Genomic DNA, 21,024 nt, shown 5'->3' on the forward strand with positions numbered 1-21,024 from the left:
TTTGCTGTAAAAAATCAGCGAACAAGTCGAAGATTTTTTCAATTTGTTATTCTTCTTTTGTCATTTTTTTTTTCAATTTGTATTATCATATTGAATTCACTGGATTTTTTGTGAACAAAATAAAGAATAATTTTTCAACATATACAATTTTTCACCAAAAAAAAAAAAAAATGAAATAAGTGCGATATACGATGTTAACTGACATCTACCTTTCAACTCCAGGGCCGACATCGTGATGCAACTGGAAGATGTGAACACATTTAAACAAACAGAAATTACCGAAAAAGTCTAATGGGTCAGCGTAGCATGCACCTACTTCTTTCATGTGACAATAATCCGTCCAATGAGAACTCAAAATGCAAAATTCTTTGGCAGTACAATCAGTAAAATACCAAATATAAAGGGTGGAAAATAGTAGAGCGAAAAGGATTTCTATTCTTACAGAAATTCTTCCCAAACATTCAAGATACCTTAAATCACGTTTGCAGGTCATGATATCGATCATAACTCACGGATGAGGATAAAACCCGATTTCATATTTATATAACCATCGTATGATTTGAGCTATTGTTGGGGTCTTGGCCACTTTTTTCATTTTTTCGGCCCTTATTTGGCATCTTTGTATCTAAGGGAGTAGAGAACCTCTTCGCATAAAATTTGAAATTTTTGGAGTAGGGCCCATATTGGTCTTGACCACATTCATCAATTTATTTGGCTAAAAAATTGTATATATGCTACCTCGGGGTAGGGAACCATCATATAGATAATTGCCCCATAAGAATTTATTTAAGTAAAGTCCCCATTGCAGTATCCCCAATCCACTTTCACATCTAATGTGTGATCAGAAAAGAAAATTTTGTATTTTATTGAATTTGTAACCCCCAAGAGAATATTGGTTGGGAACGTAGATTTGGGATGTACATCTATATGAAATAAATTGTGAAAACATGAACAAATTACAAATATAAGAAAGTAGCACGGGACCGAATATTTGTTGAGTCGTCTTTGAATTATACTATGATGAAAAATATGGACTTTATGGCGTCTCCAACTTACAATTTAAATGGCAAATAAAATTAATTCCCATTTTACGGTAATGGGTGTAAAATAGTAATTATATTTGACTATTTTGAAATCATTCTGCCCTCAATTATGAGGTGGATAAAACTATTTTTACTTATTTAAATCACACGAAATTTTTTTCATTTTGACATGCTATGTTGTTCTGCTATATTATTGATTTGGCCTCTATTTGTCATCTTGGATTATAAGAGTTAGAAGAAAGTTTTTAATGTAGGTCGAAGTTTCGGAGTAGTACCCATATAAACGTACCTCCTGATTTTACCATATTTCAAAGGATATTTGGGGTGGAAATCTTACACAAAAAGTTTATTCTTAAATCATTCAGCCCTCAATTATGAGGTGTACAAAATACAGTAAATTCCAAATTACTGCTCATTTGACTGGAAAATTTTGCTACCATTTTTACAATACTAAAAATTAATTTGATCCCTTACATGGGGATAAGATTGATATATACTTTTGAATAGATTTGTGTAGCATATCCACACATTTGAAGCCCACGGTTTAAATATTGAAGCCCACGGCTTAAATATGGGTACAGGTATTTTAAAACCCTTTTAATCGACCAGTACATGAACACTTATATCGGTCATAGATGTGAATAATTATGCTTTGACAAATATGCATATTAGACAAAAACTACGGGCAGGCCAGCTAGTTAATAAATAATCACAGAACGTTATAACAGAATGAAAGCTCATAATTTCTTTTAAAAATCAAAGCGGGTGAATTTTGTCTACACATACCTTGTTACAGCTGAATTTCAATATATTGTAAACAATTTTCACTTAATTGAAATTGAAGCACACGCAAACTTAATTCGAGCTATACTATAATTAAGCCATACAAATAAAAAATTAAAAAGAAAACAGTTATTTAGTACATTGATGGGTATCTATTGCGAAGAAAAACTGCCCAATTTGAAACACTTTCGTTAGAAAATTTGGCTAAAACCGAATATCGGGAGATTCAATTATATGGAACAACTAGCTGAGCCCGGTAGGCTTCGCTGCCCCCTTTGATTTTACATGCTTTCAAAATTTTATAAGCGAATGTTGGCTTAAAAAAATAAAACAAATTTAAAAATTAAAAAAAAAATACTAATTTTACGAAATTTACTTTTATAGCAAATTGCGTCACGTAATTCGGCGAAAATATATATTTGGATACATATCCAAATCTTAACCGATTTCCAATTAATTTGTCAAATTTATCATTGTAACCAAATTCCGCCACACATTCTGAATTTTATTTGGTGCACAACATACATGAAATCGGCCGAAATATATATAGGAGCTATACCGAAACCTCAACCGATTTCAATATAATTTGGCAATTTTTTTTGGTACCAGACGTCCCTCTGTCCAAATTTCTTTGGAATCGGACGTACACATCGCGTTGGGTGCCTCAAATATGTAAAATCGGCTGAAAATATATACGGGAGCTATATCCAAATTAGAATCGATTTCAATATATTTTTACAAACACATTTTTGTACCAAATTTAGTCACACATACCGAATTTCATTGGAATCGGACATACGTGTCGTTTTTGGTGTATCAAATATATGAAATCGTCCGAAAATATATATGGGAGCTATATCCAAATCTGAACCGACTTCAATATAATTTGACAAACTTATTTTTGCATCAAATTCCGTTACTCATTCCAAATTTGGACACTGTATCTGTAATCGATCAGTAGATATGTGCATATAAAATCTAAATTTTTGGGAGGTACCTCCGATTTTGATGCTAAATCTCCAGTTCCAAGTGGAATTTCAAAAATGTATATAGCCTATGTTTCTTTCAGGCGATGTTGTAGTATACTTGGAAATTTTCAGGAAAATCTGTTCAGCGATTTTCGAGTCCATAAATTACAAACAAACATACAAACATTTTCCTCTTTTATATATATAAAAGACTAGCTGAACCCGGTGCGCTTCGCTACCCCTTTTGATTTTATATGCATTCAAAATATATATATGCAAATAAATATATATGTTGGTTAAAAAAAGAAAAAACAAATTTAAAAATTATAAAAAAATATTGCACTACTTTAATGCGTAAATAACCAAAACCATTAGAAAAGCAGTAAAATGACGTACATACACGAAGAGTTTGTCTTTCGGATTTATTTATTTCATAGCAAATACCAAGCGTGCAGTAAACTGCAATCTTTTGAAGTTGAGTGGCATTTTATTGCAATTAGTGAATTCGAGATAGCAACATACTTCGCCGTTATAAGCGTGTTTCAAATCAATTGTTGTGTTGGTTTTTAGTGTTAGCCTAAGGCGTTGTGGGTCAATGGTTCTTATTAAAATCATATCCCAATCTGATCCGATTTAAATATAATTTTTAAAAAATTACTTTTACACCAAATTCCGCCACACCTTTCATATTTCATTGAAATTGGTGCGTCAAATATATGAAATAGGCCGAGAATATATATATGGGAGCTATATCTAAATCTTAACTAATTTCCAATTAATTTGTTACATTTATTATTGTAACCAAATTCCGCCACACATTCTGAATTTCATTGGTATCATGTTTGGTGCATAACATGTATGAAATCGGCCAAAATATATATGTTAGCTATACCCAAACCTCAACTGATTTCAATATAATTTGGCAATTTTTTCTGGTGCCAGATTTTGTCTCTCTCGCTTTGGGTGCATCAAATATGTGAAATCGGATGAGTATATATATATATATATGGAAGCTATAATCAAATCTGAGCGTATTTGAATATAATTTGTCAAATTTATTTTTGTACCAAATTTAGCCACTCATGCCGAATTTCATTTGAAATCCAAATCTGAACCGATTTTAATATAATTTGACAAATGTATGTTTGTTTTAATTTCCGCTACACATTCCAAAATTCATTGAAATTAGAGATACATAGCGTGTTTGGTGCATGAAATACATGAAATCGGTCGAAAATATATATGGGAGCTATATCCAAATCTGAACCGATTTCAATTTAATTTGACAAATTCATTTTGGCTCCCAATTCCGTTACTTATTTTAAATTTCATTACAATTGGAAATACATATCGTGTTTGGTCCACAAAATACATGAAATCGGCCTAAAATGTATATGGGAGATATATCCAAATCTGAACCGATTCCAATATAATTTGTGAAATCAATTTTTTAGATAAAATCTATCACACTTTTCAAATTTCATTGAAATTGGGGATACATAGCGTGTTTGGTGCTTCAAATGCTTGAAATCGGCCGAAAATATATATGGGAGCTATATCCAAATCTGAACCGATTTCAATATAATTTGACAAATTTATTTTTGGATTAAATCCCGTCACACATTCCAAATTTCATTGGAATCGAACATTCATATTGTGTTTGAGGCATCAAATGAACGAAATCGGTCGAAAATATATATGGGAGCTATATCCAAATCTGAACCGATTACAATATAATTTGGCAAACTTATTTTTGTTCCAAATTCCGTTACGTATTCCAAATTTGGAGACTGTATCTTCAACCAATCAATAGATATGTGCATATAAAATCTAAATTTTTGGGAGGTACCTCCGATTCTGATGCAATATCTCCAGTTCCAAGTGGAAATTCAAAAATGTATATAGCCTATGTTACTTTCAGGCGATGTTGCAGTATATATGGAAATTTTCAGGAAAATATATTCAGCGGTTTTCGAGTCCATAAATTATAAACAAACAAACAAACATACAAACAAACAAACATACAAACATTTTCCTCTTTTATAGATATAGAAGATACAAAAACCATGGGCCATCTACAATTTTTCGAAAGATGGCGTGATCACACAAGACAGACAGACGGAGGATATACGAAAACGTCTACCGATATGGACCATTACGAACCTTCACGAATTTATAACTTTGGCTTTTTGATTACAAGATACAGACAGAATGTTACGCTGATCAAGAGTATATCTACTTTGTAGGGTCTAACGTGAGTATGAGTATCGCTATTTTGATGATTTTCGCCACATTTGTCCACAGATTTTTCCAAAAATTGTTATTTGTAGTTCGCAATGGGTTCTAGCTCTGGTAGCGGAACATTGTATGTATAGATCTACGTTTTCGTACAGGCCGCATATAACGGTATTTCCCGATATTCCGTATTTTGATTATTTTTGCCACATTTTCCACGGAATTGTGTAAAAATTGGTATTTGTAGTTCATAATGGGTGCTAGTTTCGGTGGCAGATTTAAATTTAATATTTAGGTCCACCATCGATATTCGGTATTTTTATAATCCTGATCATATTTAACCAATTTAACAGCATTATTCAAACGACCTTATTGGTATTGTAGTTTAAAATATAACACGTTTGAATTCTGACACTTTTATATAACAATGTTTTCTTTACCCAAAGTTCGATCCGGCCGAACTGAAAATTACAAATAACATGTTTGTCAGCAACACTAAAAACATTTGTAGCGACCGATGTTTTTTCGTTCGGTCCCAACGCCACTCTTTCCCGTCCCTGCCGACCGAGGGGGCCACCTCCCTCCTCTTTTATAAATATTATTTTATAAAAAGAGGACAAAAATCCTTATATAGTAAAAAAATACTTGATGCAGAAATGCGTTTTCTATCAATTTCCATCAATAAATTATTACTACGAGGCACATGGTTTTGACAATTTTTGGCAACGGTGATGACACTGTGCGACGCAACACAACAAGAATCTTATTTTTTACATCAGATAGCCTGTTTCCATTTTGTCCAAAAAGCTTCAAAGTGGGCACTGCAAAAACTAGCTAACATTTTTTTTTTTGAATGTGAAACCACATAGTGCGCTGCTTTGTAACAAAACCATCTAATGGTGATGAATGGAAAGATGTTAATAAATTCTATTTTATTATTACAATAAATACCGATATTATGAAATGAAAACAGTTTTATTTTAGGTGTGGAAAATCGCCACGTACGACATTTTAAGATGTCTATTAAATCCAAACTGCTTTAGAAAATCCAACATTTTGATACTCAAATTGTCTTATCTCCTACCACTCTTTATACTATAAGCAACGCGAAATTTATTATGAGGACGATTGATGAGAGAATGGAACGATAAATGCCTGTGTTGGTTTTACCCTATTTTCTCACTGGTTGTCTATTCATATTCATTCTGAGTTACTTTGGTCCGAAATCTTTACAGCATACATCCATCGTAAAGACTCCATACAATACGGATGTTCATAAATTAGCTAATCAATAAATCTTCAAGTGCACCACATCTAGTACTCCGTACTTAGTTGGTGGGATAAGCTGGGGTCACATGTATTGATTACCGTCTACTCCACAGTACATATGGTATATGAACTCCATCGCCATTAGTTCGGTGACTGGCGGACACACCGCCAGTCAATCTTTCGTTGCTTTTGAGCATTCTCGCCGTTCGTAAGAGTGCAATGCTGTGCGCATCAAACAGATGCCCACCCCGATCGAAGTGCTTCGGTTTGTTGATTTGCGTAATCAAGATTAGCGCCGCAATGAGTTAGCTTGTCGTTAATTCGATTGCTGATTTCCTTCAATTGTGATTGCGGCCGTTGCCTTTGTCATTGTTGAAGTTAATGTGCCGATCGATGTTGGCTGTTGTAGTCTTGCCAGATGCATTGTTGTCGTTGGTTTCAATACCCCGCTCAAAAGCTGAGTAGACGATAGCAATAACCCAAAGTCGGGGGGCTCATTAAATTAGCATTTATTCGTTCGATTGTAGTCAATTTAGTGTGTAGTAAGTGGATAGAGATACATTTATTTATTAATGAGCCACTTACCTTCAGATATCAGTCGCTCCCGAATTTCCCACGCAAATATTGTCGGGTTCTCACGTTTGTATTGTTCAATTTTTGAGACAACCGCTGGTGTAGCTACTTTTGGCTTTGATCCTCCAATTAAACCAGGTGGTCTCAACGTACCTGTAATGTCAATAAGCATTTGTGAGAGTTCAAAAGTCTTGCAATATGTCAAAGACAATAAAACAATTTTATTCGGAATATATTATTAATAATATGTTGAAAATAAATAAAAGAGAACAACAAACGCCATAACAATTCCCATTCGTACGAAGTGTGAAGATGTAACGCTGTTAACTGGAGAACGTCTGATTTCTGTCCAGTATCGCAAGCAACAAAAATCTAATAAGCAGGATGTCGAATAAATTGCTTTTAAACACAAAATCAATACATTATTCTATGGCAGGGAGTTATTCGTATTCTAGCGGCGCGGCTTTCTATACTCTGCGCGATAGTATGGGGGGTGTATTAAGTTTGTCATTCCGTTTGTTACACCTCGAAATATACATTTTAGACCCCACAAAGTATATATTCTTGATCAGCATAAATTTCTATGTCCGCCATCTGTCTTACTCTAGCTTGAGAACGTATTCAAGGAGGTTGATAAAATTTTATTCAGATATGTGTTTGTTCTGCATAAGTTTTCGTATTGAAAATAGACTATATAGGTCAACGTTCAGGTATAGCCCCCACATAACTGTACCTCCCTATATTCGGGATTTTGCTGATTTTAACAGATTTTAACGGATTTTACTTTATGCCTTTTTTCTTTTTTATTCACTGAAATTGAATTTTGAATTTGTTCCAAATGCTTTTATACTTGTTAGAATATACTGATATGTAAGGAATACAGCAAATAATGGACTTTTGTTTCAATTCTTTGACAAAAGAATTTATATTCAAAAAATGCTCCTAAAACCTTCCAAATGTCTCAAATCGACGGGTTATATGGGTATAGCGAAGCAATATTAAATGATTATTGTCGGAAAAGAATTTACATTTCTGAAAACATTAAATATCAAATAAGACTTTTTTGGTCGATGAATGAGGAAAAATGATATTGGAGGTATACTTCACAAGGATCGATATATACAATTATTAATAAAACAAACGGACATTGTTTAATCGGCGAACTAACTATTTAAGGTTTACAAACTGACGTGGACAAAAATAGATCTCTTGCGGCATGGTTTTCTAAACGAGACCAATTCAAAATTACGAATTAAAAGCCATAAGATTGGAAAATATTGCAAAGCCCTTTACAATACCTACAATGTAAATATGGGGGCTATTATAAACCGTCAAAATATAATTTTTTATGTATGTGTTATAGCCATTTAGTAAAAAATAAGCTGAATTACAAATATAACGTTGTATAAGGGAAGTTATTTTTCAGGAGATATTTTCTATATTTTTCAGATCGATCCCTTCGAACATTGTAGTGATTATCACAGACGGATAGGCTGAGAGAAATGTGAAAACGTATACCTTTATCGGCCAAAGTCGGTGAAAATAAAACAATTAAAAACACGACCGGGCCGAACTTTAAATACCCTCCACCCTGAGGAAAAGAAAACCTACAGTGGTTGTTGCTAGTTTTAATTACCAGCTTCCTCTGTCATATAAAACTGAACCTATTACAAACTCTACATACTGAATTTTAAATAATTCCGTAAAAAATGTGCCTGAATCATGAGGATATTGAATACCGAACGATTACAACGGACAGATAGACAGACGGTCATCACTGCATCGAGAGTTGATCAAGAATATGTATACTTTTTAGAGTCTAACATTAATAATTCGACGAGTTAAAACGGAATTAGAAAGTTGATTGACGGATGGTAAAAAAACAAGTAAAAATGGAATTAAACTATAACCTACCCCATTTTTTCGAGATACTTTTCGTAAGTTGTTCTGAACCTTTAACCCTTGTTATTAACCTCTGAACCTTTACTAAAGCAATAATTGGAGGCTGCCGTTATTTGGATCTACACTGAACATATTTTAGGAGGAAGTGTTCTACTCACTGAGATTATAAAATATCAAATCAAAATAACTTCGCCTATAAAATGCGGTCACCACATTCGAATTTGTATCTAATGAAAACTCACAATGACCATTAAGTAGTTGGAATAATAAAATAGACAATACACATCGATGTGCACGTAAACGCTAAACAATTGTGTGCATTTAAAAAATGTCTTTTTACCCAACTTAAACAACGTCTAACATTTCATTTTTTATACCCTACCCCATTCTATGGAAGGTATATTGGCTTTGTCATTCCGTTTGTAATTCCTCGAAATACTCATGTATGTATATTCTTGATCAGCGTAAAATTCTAGGTCGTTAACGATGTCCGTCCGACTGTCTGTTGTAATCATGCAATCTATCGAACGAATTGAGAAAGAAGGCTACAATTTTGCTAAGTCCGTAAATGGGCCATGTCGTCCACTTTTTCGAATATGCCATACATAACGGTAACTCTCAATATTCGGTATTTTGTTGATTTGTGTCATATTTTTCACTGGAATAATGAGTATTTGAAGTTCGTAAGAGATACAACGTCTTCGTATCGCTCATATATAACGGTACCTCCGTTTAATCGGTATTTGGATTATTTTAACAACATTTGTAAACCTAATTATCTTAAACTTGGTATTTGGAGTTCGTCATAAGCACCGCCCTCGCTGGCGTTTTTGTAGAGTCCCGTTTATTCGAATTAAAAAATATTAATATTCGAAATTTTTAAAATTTTAGGCCGGCCGAACTTAGCTGCTTTTAACGTGTTTTGCATTACAAATAGAATAATGTGAATTAAAAATCAAATAATTTGCTTAACAGATGGATTTTTTAATTTCAAATGGTTGATACGAATTACTACTAGAATTTTTGTTATCCACATTGTGAAGGGTGTTAGTAGCTCGGCTTAGCAGGCTTCTTTACTCATTAAAAACTCTAATAATAAAATTCCCGGACACCTTTCCGCTATACTAACATTGTCTGGGGCAACAAGTGAGCTACAATGTCTTAATTTGCATATATGTAGCTAGGAGCGTTTGGTTGTTTGCTTTTACTATATGTTTATACATATGTATATTTGTTCGTTCATGGCGGCAACTGATTAGCATTGTATTGTTCAATTGTGTTTACGTCCGGCAAGATGAAAAAGTTTTCCACCGTGTTGTGTAAACAAGAGCGGTGTTACATCATTACACTGATGGCCAAGAGCATTTGGAGTATTTAAATAAATAAGCATTTAAATAATAAGCAATCCTAGCATTGCGAAAATAGCTACGGATAAATGTGAAATATAATGTCATCTTTTTCTATGAAATGTAAAAACTTACAAACACATTTTGTTTTATATGTGTTTTATGTTTTATTGCATACGTTTTTAAAATAAAAGTAATTTTTATTATAAAATATTATATTAAAAATATTATTTTTATACTCTCCACCATATTATGGAGGATGTATTAACTTTTTTATTCCGTTTGTAACTTTTTTTTTTTTTCGTCCTAAAATTCTAAGTCGATTTAGCGATGATCGTCTGTCTGTCTGTTGTAATCACGCTAATTATCAAACAATTGTAAATATAGAATGCTAAAACTTTGAACATATGTGTATTTTGTCCGTAGACAAGTTAAGATTGGTACAGCTCGAATATAACTTTACTTTCCGATACACACTTTGAATGTGTAATAGGTTTTGCATCCTGTGGCAAAACATTGTCTATATAGTTCCGCGCTTACTTATAGCCCCGATATAACGGTACCTCCCGATATTCTTTATTTTAACGATTTTAGAGTTTGTAAAAGGTTTTACCTCCTCTGAACGATCATCTATATCTATAAAAGAGGAAAAAGTTTGTATGTTTGTTTGTTTGTTTGTAATTTATGGACTCGAAAACCGCTGAATAGATTTTTCCTGAAAATTTCCATATATACTGCAACATCGCCTGAAAATAACATAGGCTATATACATTTTTGAATTTCCACTTGGAACCGGAGATATAGCATCAGAATCGGAGGTACCTCCCAAAAATTTAGATTTTATATGCACATATCTATTGATTGGTTGAAGATACAGTCTCCAAATTTGGAATACGTAACGGAATTTGGAACAAAAATAAGTTTGTCAAATTATATTGTAATCGGTTGAGATTTGGATATAGCTCCCATATATATTTTCGACCTATTTCGTTCATTTGATGCCTCATACACAATATGAATGTTCGACTCCAATGAAATTTGGAATATGTGACGGGATTTGATCTGAAAATAAATTTGTCAAATTATATTGAAATCGGTTCAGATTTGGATATAGCTCCCATATATATTTTCGGCCGATTAAAGCATTTGATGCACCAAACACGCTATGTATCCCCAATTTCAATGAAATTTGAAACGTGTGATAGATTTTATCTAAAAAATTGATTTCCCAAATTATATTGAAATCGGTTCAGATTTGGATATAGCTCCCATATACATTTTCGGTCGATTTCATGTATTTGGTGGACCAAACACGATATGTATTTCCAATTGTAATGAAATTTAAAATAAGTAACGGAATTGGGAGCCAAAATGAATATGTCAAATTAAATTGAAATCGGTTCAGATTTGGATATAGCTCCCATATATATTTTCGACCGATTTCATGTATTTGATGCACCAAACACGCTATGTATCTCTAATTTCAATGAAATTTGGAATGTGTAGCGGAAATTAAAACAAATATACATTTGTCAAATTATATAAAAATCGGTTCAGATTTGGATATAGCTCCCATATATATTTTCCGCCGATTTCACATATTTGATGCACAAAGCACGATACGTATTTCCGATTCCAATGAAATTCGGCATGAGTGGCTAAATTTGGTACAAAAATAAATTTGACAAATTATATTCAAATACGCTCAGATTTGATTATAGCTTCCATATATATATATACTCATCCGATTTCACATATTTGATGCACCCAAAGCGAGAGAGACAAAATCTGGCACCAGAAAAAATTGCCAAATTATATTGAAATCAGTTGAGGTTTGGGTATAGCTAACATATATATTTTGGCCGATTTCATACATGTTATGCACCAAACATGATACCAATGAAATTCAGAATGTGTGGCGGAATTTGGTTACAATAATAAACGTGACATATATATATATATATATATATATATATATATATATATATATATTCTCGGCCTATTTCACATATTTGACGCACCAATTTCAATGAAATATGAAAGGTGTGGCGGAATTTGGTGTAAAAGTAATTTTTTTAAAATTATATTTAAATCGGATCAGATTGGGATATGATTTTAATAAGAACCATTGACCCACAACGCCTTAGGCTAACACTAAAAACCAACACAACAATTGATTTGAAACACGCTTATAACGGCGAAGTATGTTGCTATCTCGAATTCACTAATTGCAATAAAATGCCACTCAACTTCAAAAGATTGCAGTTTACTGCACGCTTGGTATTTGCTATGAAATAAATAAATCCGAAGGACAAACTCTTCGTGTATGTACGTCATTTTACTGCTTTTCTAATGGTTTTGGTTATTTACGCATTAAAGTAGTGCAATATTTTTTTTATAATTTTTAAATTTGTTTTTTTTTTTAACCAACATATATTCGTAAATAAAATTTTGAATGCATATAAAATCAAAAGGGGTAGCGAAGCGCACCGGGTTCAGCTAGTTGTATATATAGGTTCACGTATTTCAAATTTTTTCAGCGGCTTCGTTTTGAATTCGGTATGCAGAGTTTTAGCGGATATTTCTTCCGAAAACGAACTTGTACCTCCGAGGTTTAAAGAAAACCTACATTTTTACAATTCACTAAAAAATTCAAGCGTTAATAACATTTGTTAATATATATTTATATATTTAACCAATTTCAGCGGCAACTAACAAGTAATATGTCGACAAAAGCAAGTGAGAAAGTCATTGAGTTGTCGAAAGATGCAAAGATGCAAACATTTTTAATCGCAAACAGGTTGTTAAACTAACTGCTACTCAAAGTTACGATGCTAATCCTATAACGACAAAAAGGGGAGGAAAGGATGTATACTTTTAACATCCTTCCCATTGACGTTTTTATGCTATTTTAGCATTGAATAAGTGTTTTCTTCACTGATATTGTAAACTGATATTACATATACATTGTTCTTACGATGATTGATATTGAGGGAGGTCGTCGTTCAGTTGGAGAATTCATATAATACCTTATTTAAAAATTTACCAGACTAATTCAGGGTATTGGTTTTCGTTTAGGGACAACCTCAGTTTAACGCTATGTGCAGATTTTAAGTATTTTGATGCTTTGAGAAGCATTTTCCAGTCAAATTAGTTTTTTTCTAGCGATTTAGGTTCTCAGAGTATATAAACCATCATTTGATATTGCCCTCATATAGGGTAAATCTTGATAACCGACAAATCACTGATCGCAATTCCGATTTCTGACAAAATGGACTTTAATGTAAGATTATGTATTCTTATTGCATTAACATTTGATATACGAAAATCGAAGGCCCACGTTTTGTTATAAGCTCTACATAGATGCGTTTGTCGATTTGGGATCAAAGTCGCAACTACCATCTTATTGGCCTATAATTTAAATTTCTTCGATTTTATTAAAAAACTAGGAAGCAAAAAAGCACCTTTAATGCCCTCCACCATATGGAAGGAACTAGAAAAACTAAAAAAAAAATGTTGAAAAATACCGTTTAAATGAATCCCATTATATGGAGCTTATACGAAGACGAGGAACTGTAGTAGCCTCTGTCTGTCTGTCCGTCCGTCTGTCTGTTGAAATCACGATACAGGCCACATCATTTGACGTAGAGCGTCAAAAGCAGAATAATTTGTATTGTGTCTAGGATTGTTGGTATTGAAAATGAGATATATCGGTCCACGTTTTGGTATAGTCCCCATGTAACGGTACCTCCCGATATTCGGTTATTTGATGATTTTTGTCACATTCTTTCACGGGTTTGTCTGAGAATTGGTATTTGTAGGTCATAATGGGTTCTAGCTCCGATGGCGAAACATTGCATGTGTAGGTCAACGTTTCGGTATAGCCCCCATATAACGGTACCACCCGATATTCGGTAATTTGATGATGTTTGCCACATTTTTTCACAGATTTGTCTGAGAATTGGTATTTGTAGGTCATAATGGGTTCTAGTTCGTGTGGCGAAACATTGTATGTATAGGTCCACGTTTTTGTATATCCCTATATAGCGATAAAAATTGGTATTTGTAGGTCATAATTGGTTCGAATGTTTCCATTACCCTAAGGCGGAGAGTATTAAAAGTTGGGCCCGGTCGAACTTAATGTTTTTTTACTTGTGTTTTCATGTTTCTGCCAACACAAGTGAATAATTTTTCATCAAGACAACGCACTAAGAGTGTTTAGCAATTGCTAAAATCAACGAATTAAAGTACGAGTTTTGCTTGACCACCCACCTTATTCTCCTGATTTAGCTCCCAGTGAATTTTACTTGTTCCCAAATCTAAAAAAATCCTTGCTGACAAGCGTTTTACCTCAAATGAAGATGCAATTACAGTTGTAAACCACTATTTTGAAGACCTTGGTGATAACTATTTTAACCAAGGGATATATTTGCTAGAAAAGAGTTGGACTATGTGTATTGAAGTTTCTGGAGATTATATTTAAAAATTAAAAAATTTTTTGAAAAACAAACTATTCTCTTTCATTGATAGGCTAAGAAGTTTCCGAACCGTCCTATAGATATAGATGAGTCTAAATTTGGAGATGACCGGTTCAAATGAACCAAAAACAGAAAAATCTTCCTGATCACACAATTGAAACCAATCGACACGGAATTTTTGCATGAGAAGAGAGTTGTGGACAGGGAAGAAGTCTAGCATTTTGAACGACCATTGGATTATATTTAGCTGTACAATTGACCACAACAACTAACAGCACGGCGGTGTGCGTAAATAATGAACAAATGTTCTTGGCCAAAAAGCTAAGGGTAATTTCTGGGCAGTGCTCTATGACGTAATTTCCAAAGCGAAATCTTCCAAAATAGATTTTGACATAAGGCTCTTGAGTTATAAGCGTAGTAATTAACATAACTTTCTTATTTATATATATATAGATAGATAGTATGGTGGAGGGTATTAAAATTATTACCTTTCAAAAGTGAAAGTCAAATTGAAAAAATATAACAATACTATTCATATTTTATTAGTGTATTTTTACACTTACAAGTGTCCATCATATTCCAACTTAGGCTTTTATGGAATGAAAAATAGACCACGCCCACCATTCTACTCCACTCTTATCGATTTATCTAAAATCGAAATATATTTGTCAAAATAATGAAGATGTCTTCAAAAATGACTTGGTACAGTTTGGTATTATGTGAACGGATTAAGCTAAAATTTTGAGATTTGGTATAATAATTAAGTCTGCGAAGTAGGGATAATAAGACGAGGTGGTGGTGGTTTAGCAAATACGCACTATAAGCATACAAAAATTTCTAAATAGTACTACATTCGGTTTTCGGTGGGCGGATAGTACTTGAAATCTGAAATTTGGCATTGGGGTCACTCTTAGTATGCAGGGTAGAGATTTTGAGGAAGTTTTGGAAATACGTACAAACAAAAACCAGTAAAGAAAGACTTAAAGTCGGGCGGGGCAGACTTTATTATACCCTACACCACTTTACGAATTTAGTAGAGCTCTGCACAACAATTAAAAGTTTTTATGGGAGAATTCAATCATACACGCTATGATTATAATTATAATTTAAAGTTCAAAATTCGGATAAAGATATATATCGGAAAAAGATATATATGGGAGTTCGATAAAATTTGGCAAATATATTTCTGAGCTGTACTTGATATATTTCCCTGAATATCGTTGTTACGGAGTGCATATTACGGCTGTGGGTAACATATTTAACAAATCGGATGAACAGTATATATGGGAGCTATAGCTATATCTGAACCGGTTTGACATACTTATTTGCAGGCCTAATTTGGTTGTATGTGCAAAATTCCATACTATTCGGGCTGATATTACACGTTTGGTGCACAATAAAAGGCAACTCGGACGAAGATATATATGGGAGCTATATCTAAATTTTGACCGATTATTTCCAATTTCAATAGGGTTCGTCCTTGGGCCAAACAAATGATTTGTGCAAAATTTCATCTGGATAGGGCAATAAATACGAACTGTACTTTGTTTACAAAAATACATTGACAGACGGAGAGACAGACGGACGGACGGACATGCATAAATCGACTGAGAATGTGATGATCTATGCAGATCATCAAAAGGAACGATATCTCGTTTCCTTTTGCCTGTTACAAACAAATGCACAAAGACATAATAAAGACATAAAACCCTGACCATCTTGTGGTGTAGGTATTATATAGCTAATTTTCTATATAGATAGTACTAGTCGGTCCGCTATATAGAACTCATGCCATGTTCATGTTAAGATTAAACTACCCTCAATCATGAAGAGAACAAAGCTAAATACATGGGATATTGGTTATGTATTAGAAATTTATTTATATTATATTTATTTATATTAAACTAGCTGGCCCGGTCCGCGTTGCCGGCCCGTAGTTTTTGTCTATTATGCATATATTCCCAAGCATAATTATTCACAGATATGACTGATATAAGTGTTCACGTACAGGTCGATTTAAAGTGTTTTAAAATACCTGTACCCATTTTTAACCAGTGGGCTTCAATATTTAAACCGTGGGCTTGAACTGTGTGGATGTGCTATACAAATCTATTAAAAAGTATATATCAATCTTATCGCCATATAAGGGATCAAATTAATTTTTAATATGGTAAAAATCGTAGCAAAATCTTCCAGTCAAATGAGCAGTAATTTGGAATTTGCTGTATTTTGTATACTACATAATTGAGGGCTGAATGATTTAAGAATAGCCAAAGTTAATTACTTTTTTAAACCCATTAGCAACTTAGATTGTGCATTAGAGTCCTCATAAGTCCCCCTAACCATGTCAGTCTGTTTGTCCGCCAAAAGGTGGACTTGAGAGGAAAAATTTGTAGATATGTTGTAATTTTAGTGTAAGATTTTCACCCCCCTAATACGCATTATTAGCCAAATTCTTTGAAATGTGGTTAAATTAGGAGGTACCTTCTTTATATGGGCACTACTCCGAAACATCGACCTACATTGAAAACTTTCTTCTACCCCTTATAATCCAAGATGACAAATAGAGGCCAAATCAAAAATATAGCAGAACAATATAGCATGTCATAGCATTTCGCGTGATTTAAATAAGTAAAAATAGTTTTATCCACCTCATAATTGAGGGCAGAATGATAAGATGGGAATTAATTTTATTTGCCATTTAAATTGTAAGTTGGAGACCCCTTAAAGTCCATATTTTCATCATAGGATAATTCAATGATGATTAAACAAATATTCGGTCCCGTGCTACTTTCTTATATTTGTAATTTGTTCATGTTTCCACAATTTATTTCATATGGATGCACATCCCAAATCTACGTTCCCAACCAATATTCTCTTGGGGGTTAAAAATTCAATAGAATACAAAATTTTCTTTTCTGACCACACATTAGATGTGAAAGTGGACTTGGGGATACTCCAATGTGGGGACTTTACTTAAATAAATTCCTATGTGGCAATTATCTGTATGATGGTTCCCTACCCCAGGGTGGCATAAATAAAATTTTTTAGCTAAATCAATTGATGAATGTGGTCAATACCAATATGGGCCCTACTCTGAAAATTTCAAATTTTATGCGAAGAGGTTATCTACCCCCTTAGAAACAAAAATGTCAAATAAGGGCCAAAAAATGAAAAAAGTGGCCGGCCAAGACCCCAAAAATAACTTAAATCATAGATGGTTATATAAATATGAAATCGGGTTGTTCCCTTATCCATGAGTTATGATCGATATAAAGACCTGCAAAAGTGATTTTAGGTATTTTGAATGTTTGGGAAGAATTTCTGGAAGGATATAAAACCTTTTCTTACTAAAAGTCCCATTCGCTCTACTATTTTGCACCTTTTATTTCAATATTGGTATATTACTTATTATTCTCCCAAAGAATTTTGCATTTTGAGCTCTCATTGGACGGATCATTGTCACGCTTTGAAATGAGCCCCATTAAGCTTTTTCGGTCATTTTTGTTTGTTTAAATGTGTTCGCATCTTTCAGCTAACCCACGATGTAGGCCCTGGAGTTGAAAGGTAGATGTCAGTTAACATCCTATTTCGCACTTATTTAATTTTTTTAGTGAAAAATTATTCTTTATTTTGTTCACAAAAAATCCACTGAATTCAATATGATAATACAAATTGAAAAAAAAAAATTAACAAAAAAAAAAAAGAATAACAAATTGAAAAAGTCTTCAACTTTTTCGCTGATTTTTTACAGCAAATGTTTTAAGATCCTTCCTTACAAAGTTTGTCAATAGAATGTACTATTACTTTAAAATTCGATTCCATTGAAAATGTTTTTTTGATTTTTGCAATGAGATCTCTTTTTCATGATTTTTCAGCGATTTAGAAAAAGTAATTATCTTTTAACTTTGGTGTGACCGCGTTAAATTATTTCGATATCATCTATTCCGTTTCGCCACCACATAATTCGCTACTACACTTCCATGTAACCCGCCATCAATTTCAGTTCTCAAGAAATCAAGTCAATTAAATAAATTGGTATAAATATTCGAATTCAAAAATAAAATATAAAAAAACACTACAAATGTACATTAGAAAAAAGTAAGTCAAAATGGAAAAAAATCATGCAAAATAAAACATTACTATTGTACATTTGAAAAGTCAAAATGAAAATGTTAATATATCACATTTTTACGCGATTTTTTTGGACATTATCCTTTTCGGAGAGTAGACAACTCCGAATTTGTGTGAATCGTTAAAATTAATCCAGCAGTTCTTAAGTTATAAGCGTAGTAACTAACACAACTTACATTTATATATATAGATAATTTATTTATTTATTTATATACTTTGACAAGTATCGTCCTAATAATTGAGTGGTGCCGTTGCATGATCGAATGTGGACATATCATTTTCATCAAGGTGCTTTATCTGATAATTTCCTAATCGTGGATTACACATTATTTTCTCTATTCTGCAAATTTTTTCTATTGTCTCTTTTTCGCTGATTTAGGATGAAATCAATGTACAGTATTTTTTGCTTACCTGCACAATCAAAAATTGCACGACATCTTGTGCAGCAATGCCCAAAATGCAGGTAGCTTCATTGCATTTATCTGCATAATGAAGCAGGTATCTTTAATTTTACTTACGTGCACAAAAAGTGCAGGTATCTTTAATTTTCTATTCGTATGTATTTGAGCATCAGTGGTGTTTTATCCAGCATAACCATCTTTTAGTGAGGGAGAGGAAGCGAGAATATGTTTTTAATGCATGCTCTTTTCTTGTGTTGTTATTGTTTTTGCGAATACAAAAACAAAAACGAAGTGGTAGTTTTTAGTGTCTTTTTTGAGTTTGCAAAAATTTTCTTGTGCAGATAAATACAACTTTTGTAACCAAATTAAAAAAAAAATTACAAATTTTCGAGGCAGGAATGTCCAATGTGCAGCTATCGATTGGGCACTTAAATACAATTCAAATAAAGGGATTCAGAAAAAATGGCATAACAAAAGTTTTTTGGTCTGCAAAGGCCAATGCGCAGCTAATGTTGATGCAGGTAAATAGAAACCACTGTACCAGCAATCAATATTTCTACGTGGGTGAAAACGCACTTTCGATATAAACAAAATATTGTTGTCCATTTCATGACTTTTGGCCAGTAAAATTGCTAGTATGACTCGTGGTTGAGTGCACGGTGTTCGCAACTATAAATTTGAAGAACGCGAAACCAACCCTACCATCGGCTACGAAATATTAAAATGATAAATTAAGTGTTAGGGTATTGACCACGAATTCAACTCTAGTTTTCTAAAAATAGATTGATGGATTTCTTGAACGTAATATTGGCTGTTGGTAGCAGTTTGGCGAACACTAACTTCCTATAACATGCCCATATTAAAGTAAGGGGTTAGCAAGCTGTTTTGAAAGGAAGAATCGGTTCAAAAAATTGGTGGTAAGTGAATGTTTTCATGATGTTAAAAATTATATACTACCTTAGACATATTATATAACAAATTAATGACAATAAGTGATATATGTTTCGATATATGGTACAAAAACTTACCTAATAACTTGGATACCGCGTTTTGTTGAGTCAGAAAATGCTGAGCCAAATCATAACCACGGAGACCAAATCGGGAGAGCTCTAGAAGTCTGTTTTGAGAAGCAAGTGATGTTAAGGCCGCGGCTGGTGTTGGACCATTTGAAAAAATGTTACCTAAAGCGTGTGGTGTTGGAATTGTATGAGCCATAATCGGGTTGGGCGCACATAGACCAACTGAAAAAAGAAAAAAAAATACATTGCTTTTATTGTATTTTGATAATTTTATTTTATATTATAACAACAACCATCCACCGTCCAAGATGTCGAGGGTCTGTATTACAAATTCCAATCTGCCGAAAACGGTATACCCCACAGCGCGCGAATACATAAAATCGACAGTTGTTTTTAATATAGAATTGTTTCGGGATGGCTTTTGCTATAGAGATATTGAACATTCCATAAAAAGAAAACAATGAAAACGCAGTTGGACTATGTAGACAATTTTCGGCTAGGTGAAAACAATTCCATAAAATTTTGATCAAAATCATGAAAATACTGAATACCTGGTGGTAGTTTTATATGAGGGCTATATGCAATCGTAGGCCTATTTACACAATTTTTCGTTAGATTGATAAGTGCACATTAAGATCTTAACACAATGGATTCCAGCCAAATCCATTTAAAATGTGGCTAAAATTATGCAAATATTAGGAGATACCGCTATGTGGGAGCTATACGATATCGTGGACTCACACACACCATTCTCTTTCAGGGGGTAATGTATTCGAAATTAACATCATGTGTAGAATTTCCATTGAAAAATATGGCTACAATCACTAAAATACCGAATATCTAGGGTACCGCTGTATGACGGCTATCCGATAT

At 33.2% G+C, this 21,024-nt stretch overlaps 1 protein-coding gene across 9 annotated transcripts in view; it reads right to left on the reverse strand.

Moving 5' to 3' along the window:
• LOC101888096 (paired box protein Pax-6) overlaps positions 1 to 21,024 on the reverse strand; it is a 217,730-nt gene that overhangs the window by 23,198 nt on the left and 173,508 nt on the right. For 7 of the 9 annotated variants that reach the window (XM_059131815.1, XM_059131819.1, XM_059131811.1 and 4 more), the window contains exons 2-3: positions 20,161 to 20,373; positions 6,884 to 7,024 (exon numbers count right to left, since the gene is read on the reverse strand). In XM_059131815.1, coding sequence (XP_058987798.1) covers positions 6,884 to 7,024; positions 20,161 to 20,347 — 328 coding nt within the window. In that variant the 5' untranslated portion in view covers positions 20,348 to 20,373. The remainder of the gene's footprint in view (positions 1 to 6,883; positions 7,025 to 20,160; positions 20,374 to 21,024) is intronic. The other 2 variants (XM_059131817.1, XM_059131818.1) reach the window with 1 other exon arrangement.

The sequence above is a fragment of the Musca domestica genome, unplaced genomic scaffold (genome assembly GCF_030504385.1).
Source record: "Musca domestica strain aabys unplaced genomic scaffold, Musca_domestica.polishedcontigs.V.1.1 9, whole genome shotgun sequence".
Lineage (NCBI taxonomy): Eukaryota > Metazoa > Arthropoda > Insecta > Diptera > Muscidae > Musca > Musca domestica.